Here is a 24,897-nt window from a genome sequence, read left to right on the forward strand (position 1 = left end):
CGTCAGCGTAGCGCCCTGGGGGAGCCCCCTCCTCCCCGTCTCCCCTCCCCTCCTCTCTGTCAGGCGGCGGCGGGGCCTGCGCGCTGGGAGGGGCCGGTAGGACGCCCCCTGCCGCCCCGCCGGGCGCTCTCCGGGCCTGGCAGCAGCCGAGGCGCGGCCTGCTGCCGCCCCCCGGCCTGCCTCCGCGGTGGGGGGCCGCCGCCTCTCCCGGCACCCCCGGGGTGTCCCCGCCGCCCTGCGCGCACGGGGAGGGGCGGCGGCTCGGTCCGGTGTCTGCTTCCAGCCGGCCTGGCCGCTGTCCTTGGCGTGCCGCGGCCCGCCCCGCATCAGGTGCCGCCTGGGCAGGGGGGCGCGGGGCGTTCTCGGGGACCCGGCGTCGGTGTTCGTGCAGCTGCCGGCAGGAGCCTGCTTCGGGGGCAGGAGGCTCTTGTGGCAGGGCGGTTGAAATGGCCTAGGCAGTTGGGTACGGAGTCGGGAAATTCGCCTGGTTCCACTTGGGAATTGTAAGTGCCAAGGAGGGATTGGGAAGGCTGCTTCAGCACGCTGCTGAAGAAGGTGTGTCGCATCTGAAGATGCGCAGGGTAGCAAGAAACTCGCATGCTTTTGTTAAAAAGCAAGGTGGCGAGGTAAGGACACCACTTTTGTAGTGGGTACCTGATGATCACCGCTAGCATCCTTCCATTTTGCGTTGTAGAGCAGATGCGAATAGGGATCCGGTTGCTCACTGCAGTCTGCATGAGGTTCGAGATACTGATCAGTTCATTCCAAAATGTTGCGTTTCTTAGCTCTCTACTTTTCTAATTGTCATTTAATCCTTTGGAGGTGGTATTTCACAAAACCTGCGTACATCCTCCACAAGTTAGCAAACAGGACCATCGAATCGAAAGCTGTGTTGTATCTTCTTAAGTTGGGAGAAGTGGATCTAAATGTATTTGGTTTATTGAGATACTTGTGATACTTTTAAAAGTCTTTCAGTGGCTGGCATGTGTCTGTCATAAATGGGAAGTGGGAATAGAATAATAAAACACTGGTTATTTTTGAACTTCCATTATACATACCAGTAGTTCTGAGGGCCTGGGAGTGTGCAGAATTCCAGATTATAGGATCTCTTATGCATGGTTTTGTTTATTGGAATGACAGGGGGTACAGGGGGTATCCTTTATTGATGGGATGTGTCTGTTGCTTAGCTGATGTTATAAATGGATTATGGTATGTAGAACGGAAAGGTGCATTTCAGGAGCGTAGCTAATGCCACTTTAAAAAATTATCTCTGCTTCTTGCTGGAGAAATGGGTTAGTGGGAATGTCAAGGTCATCCTCAAATTGAGAACAGCTTAACTTCATTGGAATATGCCTTTTCTTTTTCACTGTCACATATTCGCCGTCCGTGTTTCACTCTCCGTGTATCAGTCCTGTGGCTGTTGACGTTGTCTGGACCTCTGATCCGTTTGTCTTCTGAACTGATCAAATGCTTAGTGAATTTCAACAGAGCAAGCTGCATATCTTCCCAAGTCACTCTCATTTGAATGACCTCTTTAAGATGTATTTTAAACAAAGACAATTCAAACAGTTCAGGTAGAGTGGAAACCAAAGGTGTTAAGAGGGTGAATGGATATGAACGACGCTTTATATGCAGATGAACTAGTAAGAAAGTAAATTCTGTCAGCTGCTTTCAACGAGGTAAGTTCTGGTTTTATGCTCTTTGATCTTTCTGGATGTCTTTTCCAATGCAAATTATTCCATTGTAGACACCTATGGGTTTTGGCTTTCCTAGCCCCTTTGAGTTTGCAGTTGATGTGCCATTTTGTTAAACACTTATGGTCCTACAATAGATTTGTGGATAACAGAAATAACACAAATTACTTCTGTCATTGGCACTCTGTTACTGTTGATATCAAGAGCAGAAGCATGGGAGCTTTTAGGAATTAGGCAGGCAGCAGCTAAGCTCATCTGGAAGTAAGAATACTATGGCCAGCTTTGCAGGTCTAGGCTTTCATATACCATAATATGTGGGTATTGTGTTTGCTGTATCTTAGATTTAGGAAGTATATTTGGAAGTGCGGAGCTAAGCAGTACAGCATCCCCTAAGATGCAGTTTTATTGTTCTGAGGTGAGCAATTTATTCATCAGATTGGCCAGGAGGAGAAAAACTCTTCATTATCTTGCAGTTTTGGTTGAAAGATGTATGGTCTTTCTGTATTTAAAACAAGTAGTTCAGCTAAGTGACTTCGAGTTTGAAAGGTAGCTGTTGTATTTCATCTTCTTACATGAGTTATTTTTGACATTGCTTCCTAGCAAAGCAGGTTGAATCAGGATGTCAAACTAAAACCTAGGCTGTATGTTGTTTGTTGTGGGCCTCTTCTAGAATGGCATTGGGACATCGTGGTGCAGTGTAACTGAAGGCTTTTACAAATCCTAGCACAGGCCAAGGAACTTGTTGGTTTCGTTGTGGGAAAGGAGCTCTTGTATGTCAACTGTCAGTCTGTCTAGACAGTCTCCTCATCAAGATTAATATCCCTTCTGATCATCTGAGTCAACTTCTGTTTCCGTTGCCTGGGGAGGAGTGCTGTACTAGGGACAGAGTATTAACCTGGGGCTAAAGCCACAAGTTTAGACTCCACTTACTTTTGGTAAGGACATCTACAAGAAATTTAACCTGTATGTTCCTTTAAGGAGTGCACAGACACCTCAGCCTAATCACATAAAGCCAACATTAGTTCTGAGAATTTTAAACTAACATCCCCCCCTTTCTTTTAAACCACTAATTTCATATCCTTTGTCAAGTCACTCTCTTTTCTGATTTCTGGGTTGTCCTTATTTGAAAACCAAACAAAAAAAATCACTCCCTAAACCAAAATAACCCTCCACACCAAATAAACCTCCTCTCTCACATACAGATCTTGCTTTAGAAAGGGAGAGGTGAAACTGCTGGAGCACAGGAATTTGCTGTTTTCATCTTGGAAAGCAAAGCAGTAGGCTTTTTCTCTTGTCTTCTTGAAGATGACTTTCCAGCTTCCTCACCTTAGAAATGAGCAATGTTGTCATGATAAGAATAAAAGAATCTTAGGATAAAGGAGTAACTGCTTTGAACTGGACTCCAGGAAGTCATCCAGTCCAACCCCTTGCTCAAAGCAGACCCGTTTAGCAGTGGACTGACTTAGGTTTTGTGAAGGCAAGATAAGAGGTCTGAAAATCTGAAGTCACAAGAGGCCTTGGAGCGCCTCTTGCTGCTTTCCATGAGGGTGCTGTTTAATGCTTACTGAGCAAGGTGCCTCTCTGCTTCTGGCATAATTTTTTTCAGGAGCTTCTAAAGTGGTTGGTTGAGTTTATCAGGAAGCCTGTGTCCTAGCAGCTGGGTGCATCCAGCCTCTTGTGGGATGGCACAGCCTGTGAGCATTCACCCAGGGTATTGAGACCTTTAGAAGCAGAATTATCTGTTGGGTTTTCAGGGTTTTTCAAGAATGGCTTGGAGATTTTTAGTTACAGAAATGTTTGATTTGGGTTTGATTTAGTGTTTTAAATATCCAGTTACAAGATTAGAATTAGTGTAAGGCAAGATGCATCACATCCTTGATGTGTCTTTGACTTAGCTGCAATTACAGTTTGTTATTTCTTTTTCCCTTCCCAGACCATTAATGAGTCATTGAGCTCTACAGAGTAGATAATACCAGTGTGTTGCTTTGGTTTCAGACCTGAATACATGATCTCATTTTGTAAGGAACTGCTAACACTTGGTCTTTTAAGGGATTATGCTCCTGCTCTACCTAATGTCGCTTGGAGTGTAAAGGTTGCTTTGGCAGGGACCAGCAGCCTTTCTGAGTAGCAGCAATACTAACTGTAAGTGCTTATGAATATTAGAAAGGAAAACTAGTGGAAAGAGGTCCTGTGTTATTGTTGGAGCATCTTTTTTTCTGAGTCTGTGTTTACTGTCTACTTTTTCTGTCTTAGGAAGTATGGTTGACTAGCTAATGCAGCAGAAATACTGCATTTCCTTCCCTCCAGAGGTCTAGCCTCTGCTTTACACTTGTCTTGTGCTCAGCACTAGCCCTTCCTTCTATGTCAAGAAATCAGTTAATTCCATGCCTGAGTCTTAAGAAACAGCTCAAATGCCACCTATCTATTTAGAACCCAAACTGTGTCATCCATCCTGCCACTTTGAATTCCTGAGTGTGAACAAATGAATAAAGTCTGAGGTTAGATGCTTAAATTCTACGCTCCCTCTGCATTTCTCTTCAGTTCACACTTGATTTGTAGTTTACTCCTTCATGAGCAATTTCAAGTCCTCTGTGTGACATGCTAGACACAGCTTGCTTTTGTGTATGGTCTAAATACTGGTATCAGTGCTCATGCAAAGCATTTACTGGAATGAATACAAAGCACCTCAGACACTGAGGTACCGGAAGGTGTTGCAGAAGAGCACCAACCGTGTGACTTCAGCTTCTGCAGGATTTGTGAAGGAAGAGCTCTACTTCACTTTTCTAAATTGGTCTGTGAAATGCATCCAGTGATGCAGTGGGAGACTGAGAATTTCTGTGTGTATATAGGGGCATATCTGTCTATCTATGTTTGTGTGTGTGGTGGGTTTTTTTCCCATCCCATCATCTGTGTAGACACAACACATACAGGAACAAAAAGGCAGAGATCAGAAAGGTAAAGCTTAGTGGTATTTCTAAAGCTGTTGCTAGTTCTATGTGGTGTTGTGTATGGATTCCTCAAACTCAGTCCTCTCTGCACAGCTGAACCTCTTCTACCATTACAAGTGTTCCCTCAGAATTTACTAAGAAGAATATCCCCTTCAAGGTTGGGTGGTGATGATGATTACATTCATCTTCACTGGTGAGTCAACGCTGAAAATCATCTCTGCTCTTTGCCTCTGTAACAGAAGTGTGCTACATCACACTCCTTATTGTTCTGCTCCAAAGGTGGATGAGAGACAGATGCAGAAACAGAAGTGGCAATTTTGCTTTGCTTTTAAAATGCTACACCAGAATTGAATTAGAAAGGAGGAAGCTTCTAAATACAAGTTATTACTAACCTTACCAGCAGGCTCTCTACAATTGCAGTTTCACTATTAATTTTGAGGACAAGATGTTCACTACTGCTGTTACTTGCTAGGGCTTTACTTTAAACTTAGTATGTATCAGTGTTTTATCTCAGAGAAGGCAGTATGAGTAGAAAAAGCAAACTGTTTTTCTTGTTGTGGTTCTGAGTTTGGCTTGATGAAAGACTACACAATATTAGGCCTAGGCTTGTATGAATTTAAGGTTCCTCTCTTCATCACAATGACAGTGTTGAAACTTCCCATTAATGTGTTGAGACTGACATTGCAGTGAAGTAAGAAAACCCCATTAAATTGAATTAAAATGCTGTCATTTCTGTGGCTCTAATTAGCAAGGGACTAAGAATCTCTGATTTGCCATTTTAGGGCTTTTGTTAGAAGCTGTTTGACTTAGTGCGTGCTTTGGGGATACTGATTGTGCCTGTCTCTACAGGTATAAATGAGCTGCAGAACTTTGGCTTGGACCCTGTCTTCAAGAACAGGGAAGTAAGTTGCTTGAGTTTATTACATTAAAAATGAACATTTGTTCATTTAAAGTATCTTAAAATAAGAGTATGCCTTTCAAGTTAGGAAGAAGGGATTGGCCATTGGAGTGTGCTGCCCAGGGAGGTGGTGGGGACCCTGTCCCTGGAGGTGTTCGGGAGAGGCTTGGATGTGGCACTTGAAGCCACGGTTTAGTTAGGAGGTCTTGGGTGACAGGTTGGACTTGATGATCTCTGAGGTCTTTTCCAACCTTACTGATTCTATGATTCTAAGAATCCTTACTCCTCAGCAAGCAGAATACTCTAAGCATTGTTAATGCTAGATATTTACATCAAAAGCTAGATCTGTCTACAACTACCTGAAGGGTGGCTGTAGCCAGGAGGGGGTTGGTGTCTTCTCCCAGGCAACCAGCACTAGAACAAGAGGACACAGTCTCAAGCTGCACCAGGGGAAGTTCAGGCTGGAGGTGAGGAGAAAGTTCTTCCCAGAGAGAGTTGTTAGCCATTGGAATGTGCTGCCCAGGGAGGTGGTGGAATCACCACCACTGGAGGTGTTCAAGAGGGGACGGGACGTGGCACTTGGTGCCATGGTTTAGTAGTCATGAAGTGTTGGGTGACAGGTTGGACTTGATGATCTTTGAGGTCTCTTCCAACATTATTGATTCTGTGATACTTTTATCTCAATTAAAGCCTGTTATACTCACCTTCCTTCACTGGGTGACTTGGAACTACTTTGACTTTTTTATTAAAGCTATGTCAGAACACATCTGCCAGTGATTTGATGCTTATATGAGTGCTGTTAAGGACATAAACCTCATAGAACAGCCTCACTGAAACCCTGTAAAATACAGTTTAACAAAGAATAAAAAGGCAGAATTCTTTGTTCCAGGTGCTGCTAGACAAATTCAGAGTGCTTGTTGACATTACTGAGAGGTGCACTCGAAGCTGGGACTACAGATGATGAATATTGCATTTTTGCACAAGCATAGCAGTTTGGAGTCCCTTTAATTCAGAATTTGCCAGCTTAGAAAAGGAAGTTTTTCTACAAAGCTTATTTTATCCTCTGTTCCTACGGTTTTACAACACTTGACACAGCGAAAGAAAAATTAACTAAGCTAAGCTGCCACATTTGTTGTGTGCTGGAAATAACTCACTCTAAGGTTCAAAGAATCAGTTTGTGAATAGAATAGGAATAGAATAGGAATAGAATAGAATAGAATGGAATAGAATAGAATAGGAGTAGCATAGAATAGGAGTAGCATAGAATAGACCAGCTTGGAAGAGACCTTCAAGATCATCAAGTCCAACCTATCATCCAACACCACCTAATCAACTAAACCATGGCACCAAGCACCCCATCCAGTCTCCTCCTGAACACCTCCAATGATGGTGACTCCACCACCTCCCTGGGCAGCACATTCCAATGGGCAATCACTCTCTCTGTGTAGAACTTCTTCCTTAACTTCCAGCCTAAACCTTCCCTGGCACAGCTTGAGACTGTGTCCTCTTGTTCTGGTGTTGGTTGCCTGGGAGAAGAGACCAACCCCCACCTGGCTATGACCTCCCTTCAGGTAGCTGTAGACAGATGTAGCTTTTGATGTTAATATCTGGTATTACCATAGCTTAGAGTATGCTGCTTGCTGAGGAGCAAGAAATCTTAGAATCATAGAATCAGTAAGGTTGGAAAAGACCTCAGAGATCATCAAGTCCAACCTGTCACCCAAGACCTCCTGACTAACTAAACCATGGCTTCAAGTGCCACATCCAAGCCTCTCCCGAACACCTCCAGGGACAGGGACCCCACCACCTCTGCCTGTCTACAACCTCCCTTAAGGTAGTTGTAGAGAGCAATAAGGTCACCCCTGAGTCTCCTCTTCTCCAGGCTAAGCAACCCCAGCTCTCTCAGCCTCTCCTTATAAGGCTTGTGTTCCAAACCCCTCACCAACTTTGTTGCCCTTCTCTGCACACATTCCACCAAGTCAACCTCCGTCTTAAACTGAGGGGCCCAAAACTGGACACAGGACTCGAGGTGTGGCCTCACCAGTGCAGTATACAGGGGGAGAAAGTGTTAGTGAAAATGAAAGTGGTTTAATTCCTGTTGAACCAGCAGGTTTGTATTGTTATGGCATGCATGTGTAAACTGTAATGTATTCCTCTTCTCCCTCTTTAAAGCGATGATACATGTGGAAGCCTTGCGGTTCAAGGTGTATAAACGCGCAGCCAAAACACGACAAATCACCGAGCCTTTGCCTTTGTGTTGAGGACAAAAGATAATTGCACCCTAATGTCATGCAGCACAACTCTTCCCTTTTTCAAACAATTTTTGTAATCTGTTCCAAAATACCCAGATGTTAATTTTAGGATATTTTCTGCTTGCCTTTAGGTGTGAATCTGCCCCAGCAGATGTGTACCACCTAAGTGTATAATTACCCTGGGAAAAAGCTACCGGTTTTTATTTGTGACTCATAGGCTTTGTCAGCTTCAAGTGCTTCTCTCTCTCGGTAGATAAAATAGTTCACTACCTCAGAAAATATTCAAAGCAGCAAGTGGTAATGTGTAGTATCTCCTGTGCTGCTCCTGAAATAAGAAAACAGCAATAAAGCTGTCTTCCGTGCCGTGAAAGCTGCGATGTTCTGCTGTGTCACTCTCTTAATGAGCGCTGTGGAGAGGCGCTTTTCAAGGTAAAGAAAGGGCTAATCCGAACTCCAGAGCCATCAGTGCACCTCGAGCTGTTCTCTCCTTGTGACCCCCGGCGATAACTGCTGCCTAACGGATCGTGGTTTGGCACATTCCTGAAGACTTGTGCGACGCATTTCGGATTGTTTTGTTGCTTTGGGGGTTTGTCGTAATGCCTGTTAATTGGCAATTAGTCATGTGTTGGGGAAGTTTGTCAAGAGCACGGTTATGTACTCTGAGAAGGTGTCTGTAGAGTCACCACTAGTCTGTGCTGCAGCACACCGCAGCGTTGGAGATTCTCTGGTGTGTTTAGGTTGTGTCTCTGAACATGAAATCTTCTTTGGAGACTTCTTTTTGCCACTGCTCATATTGTTTCCATGGTTTTAGACTCTTCATTTACCATGATCAGTATGTGTGTAACCAGGAAGGTGTCAGCTTTTGTGATGGTAAGCTTACACACTCTCTGCACTGTAATCATGAGACATAGGTGTAGTAGGTATATAGTATACTGTCCTACCTGCCCTAATTGTGAAGATGCTGGAAGGAGTTTCATTCATTCATGTGATGTAGAATAAGTATCATAGTAGTATCATAGTATCAGTCAGGGTTGGAAGGGACCACAAGGATCATCTAGTTCCAACCCCCCTGCCATGGGCAGGGACACCCCACACTAGATCAGGCTGGCCACAGCCTCATCCAGCCTGGCCTTAAACACCTCCAGGGACAGTGCCCCAACCACCTCCCTGGACAACCCATTCCAGGGCTTCACCTGGTGAAGAACTTCCTCCTCACATCCAGCCTGAATCTCCCCACCTCCAGCTTCATTCCATTCCCCCTAGTCCTATCACTACCTGAGATCCTGAGCAGTCCCTCCCCAGCCTTCCTGTAGCCCCCTTCAGATACTGGAAGGCCACAATGAGGTCACCTCTTCTCCAGACTGAACAGCCCCAACTCCTTCAGTCTGTCCTCATAGGAGAGGTGCTCCAGCCCTCTGCTCATCCTCGTGGCCCTTCTCTGGACACCTTCCAGCACCTCCATATCCCTCTTGCAATAGGGGCTCCAGAACTGGATGCAGTACTCCAGGTGGGGTCTCACCAGAGCTGAGCAGAGGGGGAGAATCACCTCCCTTGCCCTGCTGGCCACACTTCTCCTGATGCAGCCCAGGATCTGATTGGCTTTCTGGGCTGCAAGTGCACACTGAGAGCTCCTGTTGAGCTTCTTGTCCACCAGCACCCCCAAGTCTCTCTCCTCAGGGCTGCTTTCCAGCCAGTCCCTGCCCAGCCTGGATTTGTGCCTGGGATTGCCTGAACCCAAATGCAGGACCCTGTAACCTGGGATCATGCTGGGTTTGTGCAATTTGTGTTGGAGTCCATGTTGCTACAGTTTGGTTGCTTTTATTGCCTGAGCCAGTTCCATGAAAATCAGTTTGTGTATTTCAGTCAGCTTCTGATGATGTAGAAATGGCCACAGCACTCAAAGACTTGGCTGTTGTTTAGAAGAGCATTCTTCCAGAAAGATGCCTCTTGTTGTAACACCTGTCTTACAGGGAAGAATCCATACGGAGGAGCGTGCTGATGGTAAGTTAGTGAAGAGTAAAGAGGGCTGCTGAGACAATAAAATTGATGCAGAAGCCATGGAGGGAATATTTTCATTTTCTTACAAAGATGCCAGGTGGTTTCTTTATTCTTGTGAAGAGGTTTATTCAACACCTGAAGAAACACATGAGGATAGATTTGCAATGTTTATTCTTCACTGTGCACATGGAACTCCCTTGGGTGTTGCCACTTCATGTGTTGATATTCAGGGTTTAATTTGGGTTTCATAGAGGGTTATTAAAAAATGGAGTCACTTGGAATGGAATGGAATGGAATAGAATAGAATGGGATGGAATGGAATGGAATAGAATAGAATGGGATAGAATGGAATAGACCAGACCAGGTTGGAAGAGACCTTCAAGATCATCGCATCCAACCCATCAACCAGTCCAACCCACCTAAACAAATAAACACTTATTAACTACATGTATCTCAAAACCAGGCAAGGGGAACCAAGCAATCCCCTCTCTCCTTAGAATAAATGCTGTGGAATCATTGTCATATGTGTTTATTATTCAGGTGAGAAAGACATTTCAGAAGGTAATTGGCTTGGGAGTGTTTTGGTTTGTTTTTCTTTTGCATTTTAGTGTCTGCAGTGAGAGAAAACAAAACTGCTTAAAAATGGATGGAAGGAGTTTATCCAATATTGTCCATGTAAAGATTGTTCCTTTTAGTAGATGTGTACATGGAGACCTGATGGGGTGTTTGGCGCCATGGGTTAGTTGTTTAGGTGGGTTGGATTGGTTGATGGGTTGGACGCGATGATCTTCAAGGTCTCTTCCCTCTCTTCTCTCTCTCCTCTCTTCTCTCTCTCCTCTCTTCTCTCTCTCCTCTCTTCTCTCTCTCCTCTCTTCTCTCTCTCCTCTCTTCTCTCTCTCCTCTCTTCTCTCTCTCCTCTCTTCTCTCTCTCCTCTCTTCTCTCTCTCCTCTCTTCTCTCTCTCCTCTCTTCTCTCTCTCCTCTCTTCTCTCTCTCCTCTCTTCTCTCTCTCCTCTCTTCTCTCTCTCCTCTCTTCTCTCTCTCCTCTCTTCTCTCTCTCCTCTCTTCTCTCTCTCCTCTCTTCTCCCTCTCCTCTCTTCTCCCTCTCCTCTCTTCTCCCTCTCCTCTCTTCTCCCTCTCCTCTCTTCTCCCTCTCCTCTCTTCTCCCTCTCCTCTCTTCTCCCTCTCCTCTCTTCTCCCTCTCCTCTCTTCTCCCTCTCCTCTCTTCTCCCTCTCCTCTCTTCTCCCTCTCCTCTCTTCTCCCTCTCCTCTCTTCTCCCTCTCCTCTCTTCTCCCTCTCCTCTCTTCTCCCTCTCCTCTCTTCTCCCTCTCCTCTCTTCTCCCTCTCCTCTCTTCTCCCTCTCCTCTCTTCTCCCTCTCCTCTCTTCTCCCTCTCCTCTCTTCTCCCTCTCCTCTCTTCTCCCTCTCCTCTCTTCTCCCTCTCCTCTCTTCTCCCTCTCCTCTCTTCTCCCTCTCCTCTCTTCTCCCTCTCCTCTCTTCTCCCTCTCCTCTCTTCTCCCTCTCCTCTCTTCTCCCTCTCCTCTCTTCTCCCTCTCCTCTCTTCTCCCTCTCCTCTCTTCTCCCTCTCCTCTCTTCTCCCTCTCCTCTCTTCTCCCTCTCCTCTCTTCTCCCTCTCCTCTCTTCTCCCTCTCCTCTCTTCTCCCTCTCCTCTCTTCTCCCTCTCCTCTCTTCTCCCTCTCCTCTCTTCTCCCTCTCCTCTCTTCTCCCTCTCCTCTCTTCTCCCTCTCCTCTCTTCTCCCTCTCCTCTCTTCTCCCTCTCCTCTCTTCTCCCTCTCCTCTCTTCTCCCTCTCCTCTCTTCTCCCTCTCCTCTCTTCTCCCTCTCCTCTCTTCTCCCTCTCCTCTCTTCTCCCTCTCCTCTCTTCTCCCTCTCCTCTCTTCTCCCTCTCCTCTCTTCTCCCTCTCCTCTCTTCTCCCTCTCCTCTCTTCTCCCTCTCCTCTCTTCTCCCTCTCCTCTCTTCTCCCTCTCCTCTCTTCTCCCTCTCCTCTCTTCTCCCTCTCCTCTCTTCTCCCTCTCCTCTCTTCTCCCTCTCCTCTCTTCTCCCTCTCCTCTCTTCTCCCTCTCCTCTCTTCTCCCTCTCCTCTCTTCTCCCTCTCCTCTCTTCTCCCTCTCCTCTCTTCTCCCTCTCCTCTCTTCTCCCTCTCCTCTCTTCTCCCTCTCCTCTCTTCTCCCTCTCCTCTCTTCTCCCTCTCCTCTCTTCTCCCTCTCCTCTCTTCTCCCTCTCCTCTCTTCTCCCTCTCCTCTCTTCTCCCTCTCCTCTCTTCTCCCTCTCCTCTCTTCTCCCTCTCCTCTCTTCTCCCTCTCCTCTCTTCTCCCTCTCCTCTCTTCTCCCTCTCCTCTCTCTTTTTGAGGGGCATGGCTCAGAGCACATTGAGATGGTGGAAAGATTGTGTGACAGTTGTTCAGTCCAGTCTTCCACTCTTGTTTCCCCCAGTTCTTTTGGTCTTGAACAGAGTGTTTCTTGCATCAGCTCTTTACTATTCATTGTCATTTGAATAGTAATTTCCAAGTGGGTTTTGTAAACAGCACAGGCCTTTATTCCTGAGCAGGCATTTTCCTTCTGATTGAATACCAACAAAATTAAATAGATGTTTTCCAGTTTGGTCCTTTTGGAACAAAATATAGATAAGGTTGCCTCTTTCCTCTGAATCACATTATCAATTCTACTAGTCAGTCGTGACTGTGCTGGAAGAGGTGTTTAGTAAGAAAACTTGGTTGCTTAGCAATGAATGTCGTGAGAATTAAATGTTAAAGCTGCAGTGTGTGTATTTCTGAGTTCTAATATCTTCAAGCCAGAAGCTGGTAACAGCTTTCTATTCTCTCCTGAAGTGTGTGTGTGTTCATAGTCTGTTGTCTTTGGAGGGAATGTAACTCATACCAAGCAAAACATGAACATTTTCAGGGAGGCAGCCTCATTGTTTATGATCTGTGAGCTGAGCTTTTCTATTTTTGTGAAACTTTGGAGGTATACTGACTCATTTCTCCATCTTGCAGCTATCAGCAAAATCAAGTGTTAGTCAAATTATTTAGGTGGTGGTGGGGTTTTTTTTAATGTTGGTTCTGGTTTTGCTTGTAAATGGGGGTTTTAAAATGTAGTCCATTCAGGGGTATGGTAACTCCTTACACATGGTTTGGTAGTCATGAGGTCTTGGGTGACAGGTTGGACTTGATGGTCTTTGAGGTCAACATTTATCATAGAATAAACATAGAATAAACCAACCAGGTTGGAAGAGACCTTCAAGATCATCGTGTCCAACCCATCAATCAATCCAACCCACCTAAACAACTAACCCATGGCACCAAGCACCCCATCAAGTCTCCTCCTGAACACCTCCAGTGATGGTGACTCCACCACCTCCCCAGGCAGCCCATTCCAATGGGCAATCACTCTCTCTGTATAGAACTTCTTCCTAACATTCAGCCTGAACCTCCCTTGGTGCAGCCTGAGACTGTGTCCTCTTGTTCTGGTGCTGGCTGCCTGGGCGAAGAGACCAGCCTCTGCCTGTCTACAACCTCCCTTCAGGGAGTTGTAGAGAGCAATAAGGTCACCCCTGAGTCTCCTCCTCTCCAGGCTAAGCAGCCCCAGCTCCCTCAGTCTCTCCTCATAGGGCTTGTGTTCCAAACCCCTCACCAACTTCGTTGCCCTTCTCTGGACTCATTCCAGCAAGTCAGCCTCCTTCCTAAACTGAGGGTCCCAGAACTGGACACAGGACTCGAAGTCTTTTCCACCCTTATTGATTGTATGATTCTATGATCTGTATGCCTTTAAAAACTGCACAGAATAAGCAGTAAGGAAACAAAAAAAATGGAACACCATCTGCAAGGTTAGTTCTGTAAACTGATGATTAGGTGGTTTGTGTGTGTGTGTATGCATGTAAGGGCAAAGTGAGACTGAAGACAATAGGATGACAGAGAATTCTCCTAGGATCACCTATTGCTTCCCTAAATAGAGCTCAGCTAAGATCCCCATGGCTGAAGGCTGCCTGAAAGCTGTCATTTTATTCTGCCTGAATAAGATACAACTCTTCCCTGGGCCTTTCATGTATTTGAGGTGCTTAACTGGAACTCAGAAGTAAACTGAGACCAAATACAGTTTCAGACATCAAGTGGTACAGAGCACAGACCTCAACCTTCTAACAACAGGGCATCTCAGCCTTTTCAGAGTGGTATTGATTGAGTATAGATCACTGCCGTTGCCAAAGGCAGTAACCCACAGGCTTGTTAGATCGAACCACTGACCGACTGAAGAGAGATTATCTGGTCTGTAGGGATCCTGGGCTTCAGGACAGGATTGCAGATTTATTAAAACAAAACCAACATCACCACCACTTGCAATTTGAGGCTAAGCAGTAGCCAGGTTCTGTAGCTGTACCTTTTCTCACCGTGAGAAGCTGGCTTGCTCAGGCACAGGGATCCGGATCATAGTGAATCGAGGACACAGTCTCAGGCTGCGCCAGGGGAGGTTTAGGTTGGATGCTAGGAAGAAGTTCTATACAGAGAGAGTGATTGCCCATCGGAATGGGCTGCCTGGGGAGGTGGTGGAGTCACCATCACTGGAGGTGTTCAGGAGGAGACTTGGTGGGGTGCTTGGTGCCATGGGTTAGTTGTTTAGGTGGGTTGGATTGGTTGAAGGGCTGGACACGATGACCTTGAAGGTCTCTTCCAACCTGGTTTATTCTATGGTATTCTATGACACTGCTAACTCTGGGGCTGGAGATAGTTCCAACAGTGTACAGAACAGACTCTTTAGGGCTGTGAAGAAATGAGGGAAAGCCCATAGCACTGTTTTTTGCAGCTAAAGGATGATAGTACAAGTCTGATTTCTAATCTAGAGGGTATCAAGAAGGTTGCTGTGTTAAAGTAGTGGTAGCTGCTGCTGTCCTCTCTTGCTCAGTTCTTCATTCTGTTATATTTGCTGACTTAGGAGAAACACAACACTCCTCCTTCCCTAGGTGCCCTCTCTCAATGGTGACTGGGGAAACAACCTTTTGTATTCTTTTTGGTTGTTTGGTTTCTTGCATGCTAGGTCAGGAGCACCAAAGCAATGAGATGAGCCTCACTGTCTGAGAATAACCTCATGCATTTGGGAACAAATCCTGCAATGTCCTGGATCTGTGGATGCAGTGGAACAGTTAAGTTGTACAGATGGAGCAAATAGCTAAGGGTGGAGAGGCTTTGGTGCGAGCTGACTTGTTTTCTAGGAGCTCTGTGTGCAGGGTCACAGAGATGGTCTCTGGAGATTGCCTGCCTCATTTTCTGTCAGCATGGCAGCTGATGCTAAACCAGATTATCTGTTTGACAAAAATTGCCTCTCCAGGAATTTCCTTTGTGTGCTGGGTGTTTAAAGAATGTGGAGGACACACTCCTTACTTGCCCAGAAGTTATGATGCCTACATATTGTGAGGTTTTTGTGGACAACCTGTGATCTGACCAGGCAAAAATGCCTATAGTTGGTACAGAGAGGACCTTTTGACTTCTAGTACTTTCCTCAAAAGATCCCAGAGGGCCATGAAGAGGTTTTTATAAAGCACTGACTTAGTTTTCAAGTAGTTTGAGGGTGATAGAGATTTATTTCTCTCTGAGCAGGTTTTTAGTGCCCATCTCAACTAGTTGAAAGGTAATGGCAATCACTACGTCACAGACCAGATACTTTCCACTGCTATGCAAGAGAGGGATGAGACAGCTAAAATTTCCCTACTTAGTGGCTTTCAGCCAAAGCCTGACATGAATGAAAAAACAAAAAAGGCAAAAAAAAACTCCCAAGATGAGTCATAAAAGTGGGTGTTTCCACAGAGAGAGCTTTCACAACAGATTCACCAATCTATCAGTAGCAACCAAAGAATAGTAAACCACAGCAGAGGGCTGGCAGAGAGCAGTCCTAGAGAGACAGTGCTCCTTCCTAACACGGGCTGTGCCTGAGCTGCTTTCTTCTTTACTGCTACAGAAGTGAGTATGCCAGCAGCAGTGACAGAAATTGTGCTTAGAATTAAATGGCTTTGTTCATATTTAAGCTATTCTTTTAGTTCAGGATGACTTAGAAGGTCTTTTCCAACCTGCTTAATTCTATTCCTTTCCTATCCTCCTGTGCTGTGCTATCCTCCTGTGCTGTGCTATCCTCCTGTGCTGTGCTATCCTCCTGTGCTGTGCTATCCTCCTGTGCTGTGCTATCCTCCTGTCCTCTGCTATCCTCCTGTCCTCTGCTATCCTCCTGTCCTCTGCTATCCTCCTGTCCTCTGCTATCCTCCTGTCCTCTGCTATCCTCCTGTCCTCTGCTATCCTCCTGTCCTCTGCTATCCTCCTGTCCTCTGCTATCCTCCTGTCCTCTGCTATCCTCCTGTCCTCTGCTATCGTCCTGTCCTCTGCTATCGTCCTGTCCTCTGCTATCGTCCTGTCCTCTGCTATCGTCCTGTCCTCTGCTATCGTCCTGTCCTCTGCTATCCTCCTGTCCTCTCCTATCCTCCTGTCCTCTCCTATCCTCCTGTCCTCTCCTATCCTCCTGTCCTCTCCTATCCTCCTGTCCTCTCCTATCCTCCTGTCCTCTCCTATCCTCCTGTCCTCTCCTAGATCTGACTACGACCAAACTGTCTTCCTGTTAAAATGAGATCTTATGTTCAGGGAAGGACAAATGAATTTCATGGTGAATGGCTACATGATGATAAATAACAGAAAATTAGAGATGTAGAACTAGGAAAATGCAAGAAAATGTTGAAGTCAGCTTGTGCACACATAAAATACATTGCTTTTCAGCTGAGAAAAAGGGGAAACAACTAAGAGCAAACCTTGTATGGAGGTAATTTGCAAACCCCAAAAAGCTAAAAAGAATTAAAATATCTCAATTCTATGATTCCTGTCAAAAATAAGTCATAGTATCTGGGTGAGTCCAGTTAATTTAGTTACAGTTAATTTAGTTACAGTTAAAATCAATATTTAGTTAATTTTTTTATAAGACCTCTAAAACTGGCCTTGAGTGGCTTGCTTCTGGAAAATCCTTCTTTTGAAGTCAAATCAACTGAAATCTGAACCTCCTTTCTCTTCATCACACTTTTCAAGGCTGTTTCCAGTCTCAAGAACCTTTGGCTGATCATTCTTAAGAGCTTTCTTTCCACTGGCAGAGGGGGCAGGAATATTTACTAGAGGTGAAAAAGCAGGCATGCTGAGTTTAGCAAAAGCCAAGAACCTTCTTGTGACATTTGGAGGGGGGGAAAAAGAATGGAGATCTTTATACCTGGCCCAACACCATCAGACTGTCCTTTGTCTAGTGCCAAAGCAGTTGGGTTGTACATCTGAAAAACTGAAGTCTTACTGCAGGTTGCTGTTCCTCACTTGCAGTATTTTGTGAGCTGAGGGTGCAGTGTGTGTTGATAACCTGGGGTTTAAAATCTTTGGTCATCTTTTGAAATCCTTTGTTTCAGTTTGGGCAAGGTACAAGGTTATGTATGAGACCTAATGAAAAGCCATTCCATCCTCAAGTGATGAATACAGCTACATTGGCAAGCGCTTGGGTTGCCAATATACTGCTGTAAGTGCTGTGTGAGAGAACATCCCCTCCAATGACAACAGCATGGCAATAACAATGCTATGAAAGCATGAAAGAGGGATACTTTTGGATTGCGTAATATTAAAGAGCAGCAGCTATCTGAGTCTTGCCTAATCTGAGTCTGACCTCAGCCTAACTAATCAACAGCAGAGTTTCTGTTCAAATGCAAGGAAACGGTGATTTTACTCCATATTGCACAAAGGGCTTAGAATATGGTTCTTCTTTCTTAAAACTTGTGTTGCTTGACAAAGCTTGGGCCTTAAGGGTTGCTGGTGGTTTTTTAAGGCACAGTTTAGGAGGGTTTCCTGTCATTGGTTTGATTTCCAAATGGAACCAGGCTTTTGAGCAGCCCTCTCTGCAGTGTGTGTTTGTGTTGGCATGCATGTGCATCCCAGCAAGGGCATGAACAAGTGAGAGAATTGCATCTGACACTCTTTGGAGGCAGCCAGCAGCAGAACAAGAGGACACAGTCTCAACCTGTGCCAGGGGAGGTTTAGGCTGGAGGTGAGGAGAGAGTTATTCCCAGAGAGCGTTGTTGGCCATTGGAATGTGCTGTCCAGGGAGGTGGTGGAGTCACTGTCCCTGGAGGTGTTCAAGAGGGGATTGGACGTGGCACTTGGTGCCATGGTTTAGTAGTCATGAGGTGTTGGGTGACAGGTTGGACTTGATGGCCTTTGAGGTCTCTTCCAACCTTATTGATGCTATGATTCTATGATTTTGGGACTGTTAATGGTTATTGATCAGGCTAGACACCTTTGCTGTATGCTTTTCATGCTTTAGAACTATCAAATTGTTGCAGAAAATCATAGAATCACAGAATGGCTTGGATTGGAAGGGCCCTCCAAGGGTCATCCAGTCCAACCCCCCTGCTGTCAGCAGGGACATCCTCCACTAGGGCAGGTTGCTCAGAGCCTTGTCAAGCCTGACCTTGAAGAGCTTGAGAGGTGGGGCCTCAACTACCTCCCTGGGCAACCTGTTGCAGTGTTCCAGCAAGATCATGGTGCAGATCTTGTTCCTAACATCCAATCTCCTCTCATTTCAAACCATTGCTCCTTGTCCTGTCAGTGCAGACCTTTGCAAACAGTCCCTCTGCAGCCTTCCTGTAGCCCCCTTTAGGTACTGGCAGATCACTATTAGGTCTCCATGGAGCCTTCTGCAGGTTGAACAAGCCCAGCTCCCTCAGTCTGTGCTCCTAGCAGAGGTGTTACAGCCTTCTCATAATTTTTAAGGCCTTTCTCTGGACCAACTGCATCAGGTCCATGTCCTTCCTGCGTTGAGTGCTCCAGAGCTGGATGCAGTCCTGCAGGTGAGGTCTTGCCAGAGCGAGCAGAATCAAGTGGCAGAATCACCTCTCTTGATCTGCTGGCCACACTGTGGCTGCTCATTTCATCAAAACAAATTTTACCTCAGGCTGTGCTTAACTGAAGAACCAGGACTACATCTTAGAATATTTTTTGTAATTCTAAACCTTTTTGCCCCCCTCACTATAGATTTAATAATGGGAGTAATTCCCTCTTAGCCTCTCTAAAGACATCACAAGCTGTTTGAACAGAATGTGAAAGATCTTTATCCCCAAAGGGAGCAAAGCCCACAAATAAATGTTCAATCTAAGGCATTTACCTTAAAATTTGTGAGCACACATATTCTTAAAAGATGTACCTTTAGTAGGCAGGTACTTCCCAGTGTCACTGAACGTGTGGGTTGATGTGCATTGTGTTCCAGCTTCTATCTGCCCTCTCTACCAGTATGTAAAATCACCACAGCCAAGTGAGATCCAGAAGCAGAGATCATAAATTAAGAGTGCAGTCTTGCAGAGTGTTAGTTTTGGCCAATTTAAGGTAATTACTGCGCAAATGTTTCACAGATTAATAATCTTTGTCTCACTTTGGGGCAGTTTCATGGGGCTGTTGGTGTTAGGCCAACAGGAGCCTGTCTTGGAGATCCTTTGACATCTTTAGGGTTTTGATAATCAAATTTTATCACCCTCCTAGACCTGTTGTTCTCTGAAACAGTCCCACAGGGAACAGAAAGCCACCATTTCATGTCAGGAAGTAGTCAAGGAAGAAGGCTTTCTGGGATGAGTGGTCTCTCAGGGGCAATGATTTTCAGTATCTTACTACCTAAAAATGAAAGGGAAGTGAAAACTTGGAGTGAATAAACTCTGACTGATGTGCATGCTGGTGGCTCTTTCATTTTCCTTTTGTGGCTTCTTCTTTGTCATATGTCTGTGCTATTTTTCGGGGGGGGGGGGTGGGGGTGGAAATAGTGCAAGGTGGGGTTTTGATTTTAAAGATACTTTTAGTAAGATTTTGGGGGGTATGTTGCATTGCATTGGATTGGATTGCATTGGATTGGATTGCATTGGATTGGATTGCATTGGATTGGATTGCATTGGATTGGATTGCATTGGATTGCATTGCATTGCATTGGATTGCATTGGATTGGATTGGATTGGATTGAATTGACCAGGTTGGAAAAGACCTTCAAGATCATCAAGTCCAACCTATCACCCAACACCATCTAATCAACTAAACCATGGCACCAAGTGCCTCATCCAGGCTCTTCCTAAACACCTCCAGTGATGGTGACTCCACCACCTCCCTGGGCAGCACATCCCAGTGGCCAATCTCTCTTGCTGGGAAGAATTTCTTCCTAACATGTTGTTTATTTTACATCACTGAACAATATATTCATGGAAGTCAGCATTTCCATTACTGTTCTCTTTATTTCAGTATCAACTTCACTCTGTAGAATAATTTAAAAGAAGAAACATCAAATAAGTGACAGGATGAGCAATGTCAGAGATGGTCTTCTTCTAGCTGCACTAGACACAACTTTCTCCCCCAGACAGATTCCAACACTTATTTTTAGTCCCTAGACTTGGCATTGCTGTCCCTCAAAAGAGTTGCCCTGCTGTACACCGAGGGAGTGTTTCTCCTGTTATTTGTTGTTCTGGTAGACCACAGTCATTAAGGAAGAGCCCCCCTGGTCTCCTGGGGGAGATGGGAATCCTGTGTTGAAAAAGCTTCTGAGCACAAGTGTGTTTGATATTGTCCTCTGCATAAATAATTCATGGACTTGGTAGAGTGCTTACGCTCTTTTGAGGAAATTTGTCTCTTCTTTTAATGATTACTCATAGCCTGAAGGAGTGGAAGAGACGTGAGAGGAGATGAAAAAGGAGCCTGAAAGAGATCTAGGTTTATTATTAGGCACACTAGTGACCAACCCCTCAAAAGCATGAGTTTTATTTCTGATTTGAGTTGGGTATTTTTGGGGGGGTGGTTTTGTAACTCTTCTTTGGATGCATGAGTTGCTTATTAGGAAGGGACAGCTTTGACCAACCTCTGTTCCAGTGCCAAAGTCGTGCCTGTGTTGTATCACAAAAAGGAATCATGGGAAAGAGCTTTTCATGCATCCAGGGCTTGTATCTGCAGCATTTGTCAGAGCACAAAGGCAACTGCTGTGGATGTACATTTCAAAGCAGTGTTGGGAAACTGGTGTCAGTGCTAGGTGCTTCTTGTGTCATTGCTGTTTAAATCCAGGATCATGCTTGTGCCTCTTTGGACCACATTTTTGCTGGCAGAAGTCTCTGCAGTGGGTGTAGCTTTAGCACTGTGCTCTTTCAGAGGTGTAGCACCTTTTCTTCCAGTCTTCTTTTTGTCTGGGAAAGAGGTGACTTTAAGAAAAACAGGACTTCTCAAAAATGAGAAAGGGGATTTGAAATAACTGGATGGCTTCTTCCAGACTCTTACCTCATTTGTTACTCCTTACCCTGGATCCTGCATCCTCAAGTTTCCTGTTCTACAGAGGCAAGTAGGACTTGCAGCTTTCTGAAAGCAGGCCTCTAGCTAATTATTTGGTAATCTGTTTTCTCCAGTTCCCTGCATTTATATTTAGGTTCATTTACCATTTTATCTAAAACATGCATAGCTGTGTCACAGAATGTTAGGGGTTGGAAAGCACCTTGGAAGATATCTAGTCCAGCATCCCTGCCAGAGCAGGACCACCTCGAGTAGGTTACACAGGAACAAGTCCAGGAGGGTTCTGAATGTCTCCAAAGGAGATTCCACAACCTCTCTGGGCAGCCTGTTGCAATGCTCTGTGGAAAAGTTTTTCCTTGTGTTTAAAAATGTATTTCCAAGGGCTCCATGATCACAGGATGTTAGGGGTTGGAAGGGACCTCTGGAAATCGAGTCCAACCCCCCTGCCGCAGCAGAGCCTTAGAATCCAGCACAGGTGGCACAGGAACACATCCAGAGGGCTCATGAAAGTCTCCAGAGAAGGAGTCTCCACAACCTCTCTGGGCAGCCTGTTCCAGTGCTCTGTGACCCTCACAGTGAAGAAGTTCCTCCTCATGTTGAGGTGGAACCTCCTGTGCTGTAGTTTACCTCCATTCCCCCTTGTCCTATCACAGGATGCAATTGAGCAGAGCCTGTCCCCTCCCTCTTGACACCCAGCCCTTGGATATTTATAGACATTTATTAAATCCCCTCTCAGTCTCCTCTTCTCCAGACTAAAAAGCCTCAAGTGTCTCAGCCTCTCCACATAGGGCACATGTTCCAGTGCCTTATTCATCCTTGTAGCCTTCTGTTGGACTCTCTCGATTAGATCCCTGTCCCCTCTTGAACAGGGGAGCCCAAAAGTGCCAGTTTGGGCCTTCACAGGCCACTTGACTCTTCTAGTTTCTCAGACCTATCACTAGAGTTCTTTGAACAATTTTTCTTCTGCTATAAGACAAGAATGTTGAGTGTCTATCCTGACTTGCTGACAAAATGCACTAATATCCATCCTTGACTTAAGAATTTTCAGTGTAGTTAGGTACAGTACACAGAGCACAAGGTGAGTGCAATCAGCACCAGAACAAGAGGACACAGTCTCAAATGGCACCAGGGAAGTTTAGGCTGGAGGTGAGGAGAAAGTTCTTCCCAGAGAGAGTTGTTAGCCATTGGAATGTGCTGCCCAGGGAGGTGGTGGAGTCACCATCCCTGGAGGTGTTCAAGAGGGGATTGGATGTGGCACTTGGTGCCATGGTTTAGTAGTCATGAGGTGTTGGGTGACAGGTTGGACTTGATGATCTTTGAGGCCTTTTCCAACCTTGTTGGTTCTATGATTCTATGCTGGATAGAGCTTTAGTACCTCTTGTGATTGACCTTTCCATGCAGCAGCCAGCAGGCAGTCAGCTTAACTGATCAGTTCTGATAGTAAACCCTGACTGAAAGAGGCCAAAATGGTTTGTGTTCAATTTCAGCAGACCAAAACCTCCCAGAGCCCTTCCTCGTGTGGGCAGGCTGTTCCTGCAGCAGAAGGCTGTAAAGACAGGTTTCTAGTCAAGAGTGCTGGGTCAGCCTTTTCTGGTTTATTATCTGTAAGCATTAGTGAGCTACTTCATTAATTCTGTCTGGAAGTTTATTGTGTGAGAAGTGGAATCTTTATTTTACACACAGAGCAACTAGGGGAGGGGCAGAGAGTTTAATTCCTGATGAGAGAGAGAGACAACATAATTACATGCTTTATTATGATCCTTTTTTTTTTCACCCAGAAATGTGAATGACTGGGGACCTCTGCTGACTTGTAAACAAAATCATTGCAGTTGAATATTTCATAGAATTTCACAGTATCACAGTATAACTAAGGTTGGAAGAGACCTCGAGGATCATCGAGTCCAACCTATCAACACAGGCCCCATGACTAGACCATGGCACCAAGTGCCACATCCAATCCCCTCTTGAACGCCTCCAGGGATGGTGACTCTACCACGTCCCTGGGCAGCACATTCCAATGGCTAACTCTCTCTGTGAAGAACTTTCTTCTCACCTCGAGTCTAAACCTCCCCTGGCACAGCTTGAGACTGTGTCCTCTTGTTCTGGTGCTGGTTGCCTGGGAGAAGAGACCAACCCCTTCCCGACTACAACCTCCCTTCAAGTAGTTGTAGAGGGCAATGAGGTCACCCCTGAGCCTCCTCTTCTCCAGGCTAAACAATCCCAGCTCCCTCAGCCTCTCCTCACAGGGCTGTGCTCAAGGCCTCTCCCCAGCCTTGCTGCCCTTCTCTGGACACCTTCAAGTGTCTCGATGTCCTTCTTAATCCGAGGGGCCCAGAACTGGACACAGGACTCAAGGTGCGGCCTAACCAATGCAGAGTGCAGGGGCACAATGACTTCCCTGCTCCTGCTGACCACACTATTCCTAATGCAGGCCAGGATGCCATTGGCCCTCTTGGCCACCTGGGCACACTGTTGGCTCATATTCAGGTGGCTGTCAATCAGCACACCCAGGTCCCTCTCTGTTTGGGAGCTCTCAGCCACTCCGACCCCAGCCTGTAGCTCTGCATGGGATTGCCGTAGCCAAAGTGCAGCACTCGGCACTTGGACTTGTTGAATGCCATTCAGTTTGTCACAAGCTAATGGTTTGTGTTATTTTTCTGTGGCTTTTTGATTGTTTGTTTGTTTTGTTGGTGTTTTTGTTTTTTAAAGGAACTTCATGTTGGTGTTGTTTATGCCAGAACATAGTAAGCAAGACAATTTAACTCCCACCTCGTGGAAACTTCTGCTTGGCTAACACGATGCAACTGAGTGTGAATTGCAGGTGGCTTTGGAAATGAAAGAGAACTGAGCTCTCTGGCTGGAAGCTGAACGTGATGACGGCCTGGTCTATGGTAGGAAAGCTGAAAATGGAGAAGAGGCGCTCCAGAGAAGACAGAAACGTGGAACAAGATGCTGGGGAATGCAGTGCTGAGTCTGAGGAATGGACGAGCTCAGAAAGTGAACCTGAGCAACCCTACTTCAGAAGCAGCTGTAGCAATACTCAGTGGAGAGAAAAGGAGGTTTCCACTAAACCACATCGGCCACTCTGTCGGTCTCCTTGTTTGGATCGCCCAAGCTTTTCGCAGAGCAGTATCACACAAGACTTGAAGCTAGATGAATGCAAACCAAATTTGGACAAGGAATACCAAGCTAAAATGGATTTTGCTTTAAAGCTTGGGTATGCAGGAGATCAGATCCAGGCTGTACTGAATAAATTGGGAGCAGATGCACTCATCAATGATGTTCTGGCAGAGCTTGTGAGACTTGGCAACAAAAGCGAATCGGAGGGACAAAGCAGTGCCAGCAGTACCACTAGCACTCTGGTGCCAAGAGGCCCTTGCCCAAAGGAAATAGCAAGCCCTGAACTGTCACTTGAAGATGAAGTTGTGGATAACAGTGATAACTTGAGGCCAATTGTCATTGATGGAAGCAACGTGGCTATGAGGTAGGTCTCCCTGTCACACCAGTTGAAAAGAATAAATCACTAAAATACATAGGAGAAAACCCAGGCTTGGTGGCAAAGTCATTTTGAGTCATGTAGTATATCTACACTGATAATGCACCTTTTTTATGGACTCTTTAGCCCAGGCTTTAATTATGCTGTTAATCCTTCAGATCTAATCTGTATTCCACTTTCCCTCTGCCCCTTTTCCTACCTGTGTAGTCTATTGTGTTCTCTGTCTACCTGCTTGTTTATTATTCAGGCCTTCCTGAACTGTTTCCTGAGAGGGTTTAAAACCTGACTCTTTAG

The 24,897-nt window shown here is 45.6% G+C and overlaps 1 protein-coding gene across 7 annotated transcripts in view; it reads left to right on the forward strand.

The window, feature by feature from the left end:
- The window catches only part of ZC3H12B (zinc finger CCCH-type containing 12B), a 38,326-nt gene that overhangs the window by 331 nt on the left and 13,098 nt on the right, over positions 1-24,897 (forward strand). The window contains exons 1-3 of one of the 7 annotated variants that reach the window (XM_068157568.1): positions 4,722-4,835; positions 5,492-5,544; positions 23,817-24,591. In XM_068157568.1, coding sequence (XP_068013669.1) covers positions 23,981-24,591 — 611 coding nt within the window. In that variant the 5' untranslated portion in view covers positions 4,722-4,835; positions 5,492-5,544; positions 23,817-23,980. Of the gene's footprint in view, positions 1-215; positions 331-379; positions 1,680-4,721; positions 4,836-5,184; positions 5,545-23,816; positions 24,592-24,897 lie in introns of those variants that run through there. The other 6 variants (XM_068157569.1, XM_068157573.1, XM_068157570.1 and 3 more) reach the window with 6 other exon arrangements.

Source organism: Melanerpes formicivorus, unplaced genomic scaffold, assembly GCF_026170545.1.
Source record: "Melanerpes formicivorus ecotype bairdi unplaced genomic scaffold, bMelFor1.0.p_v2 SCAF_37, whole genome shotgun sequence".
Classification (NCBI taxonomy): Eukaryota; Metazoa; Chordata; class Aves; order Piciformes; family Picidae; genus Melanerpes; species Melanerpes formicivorus.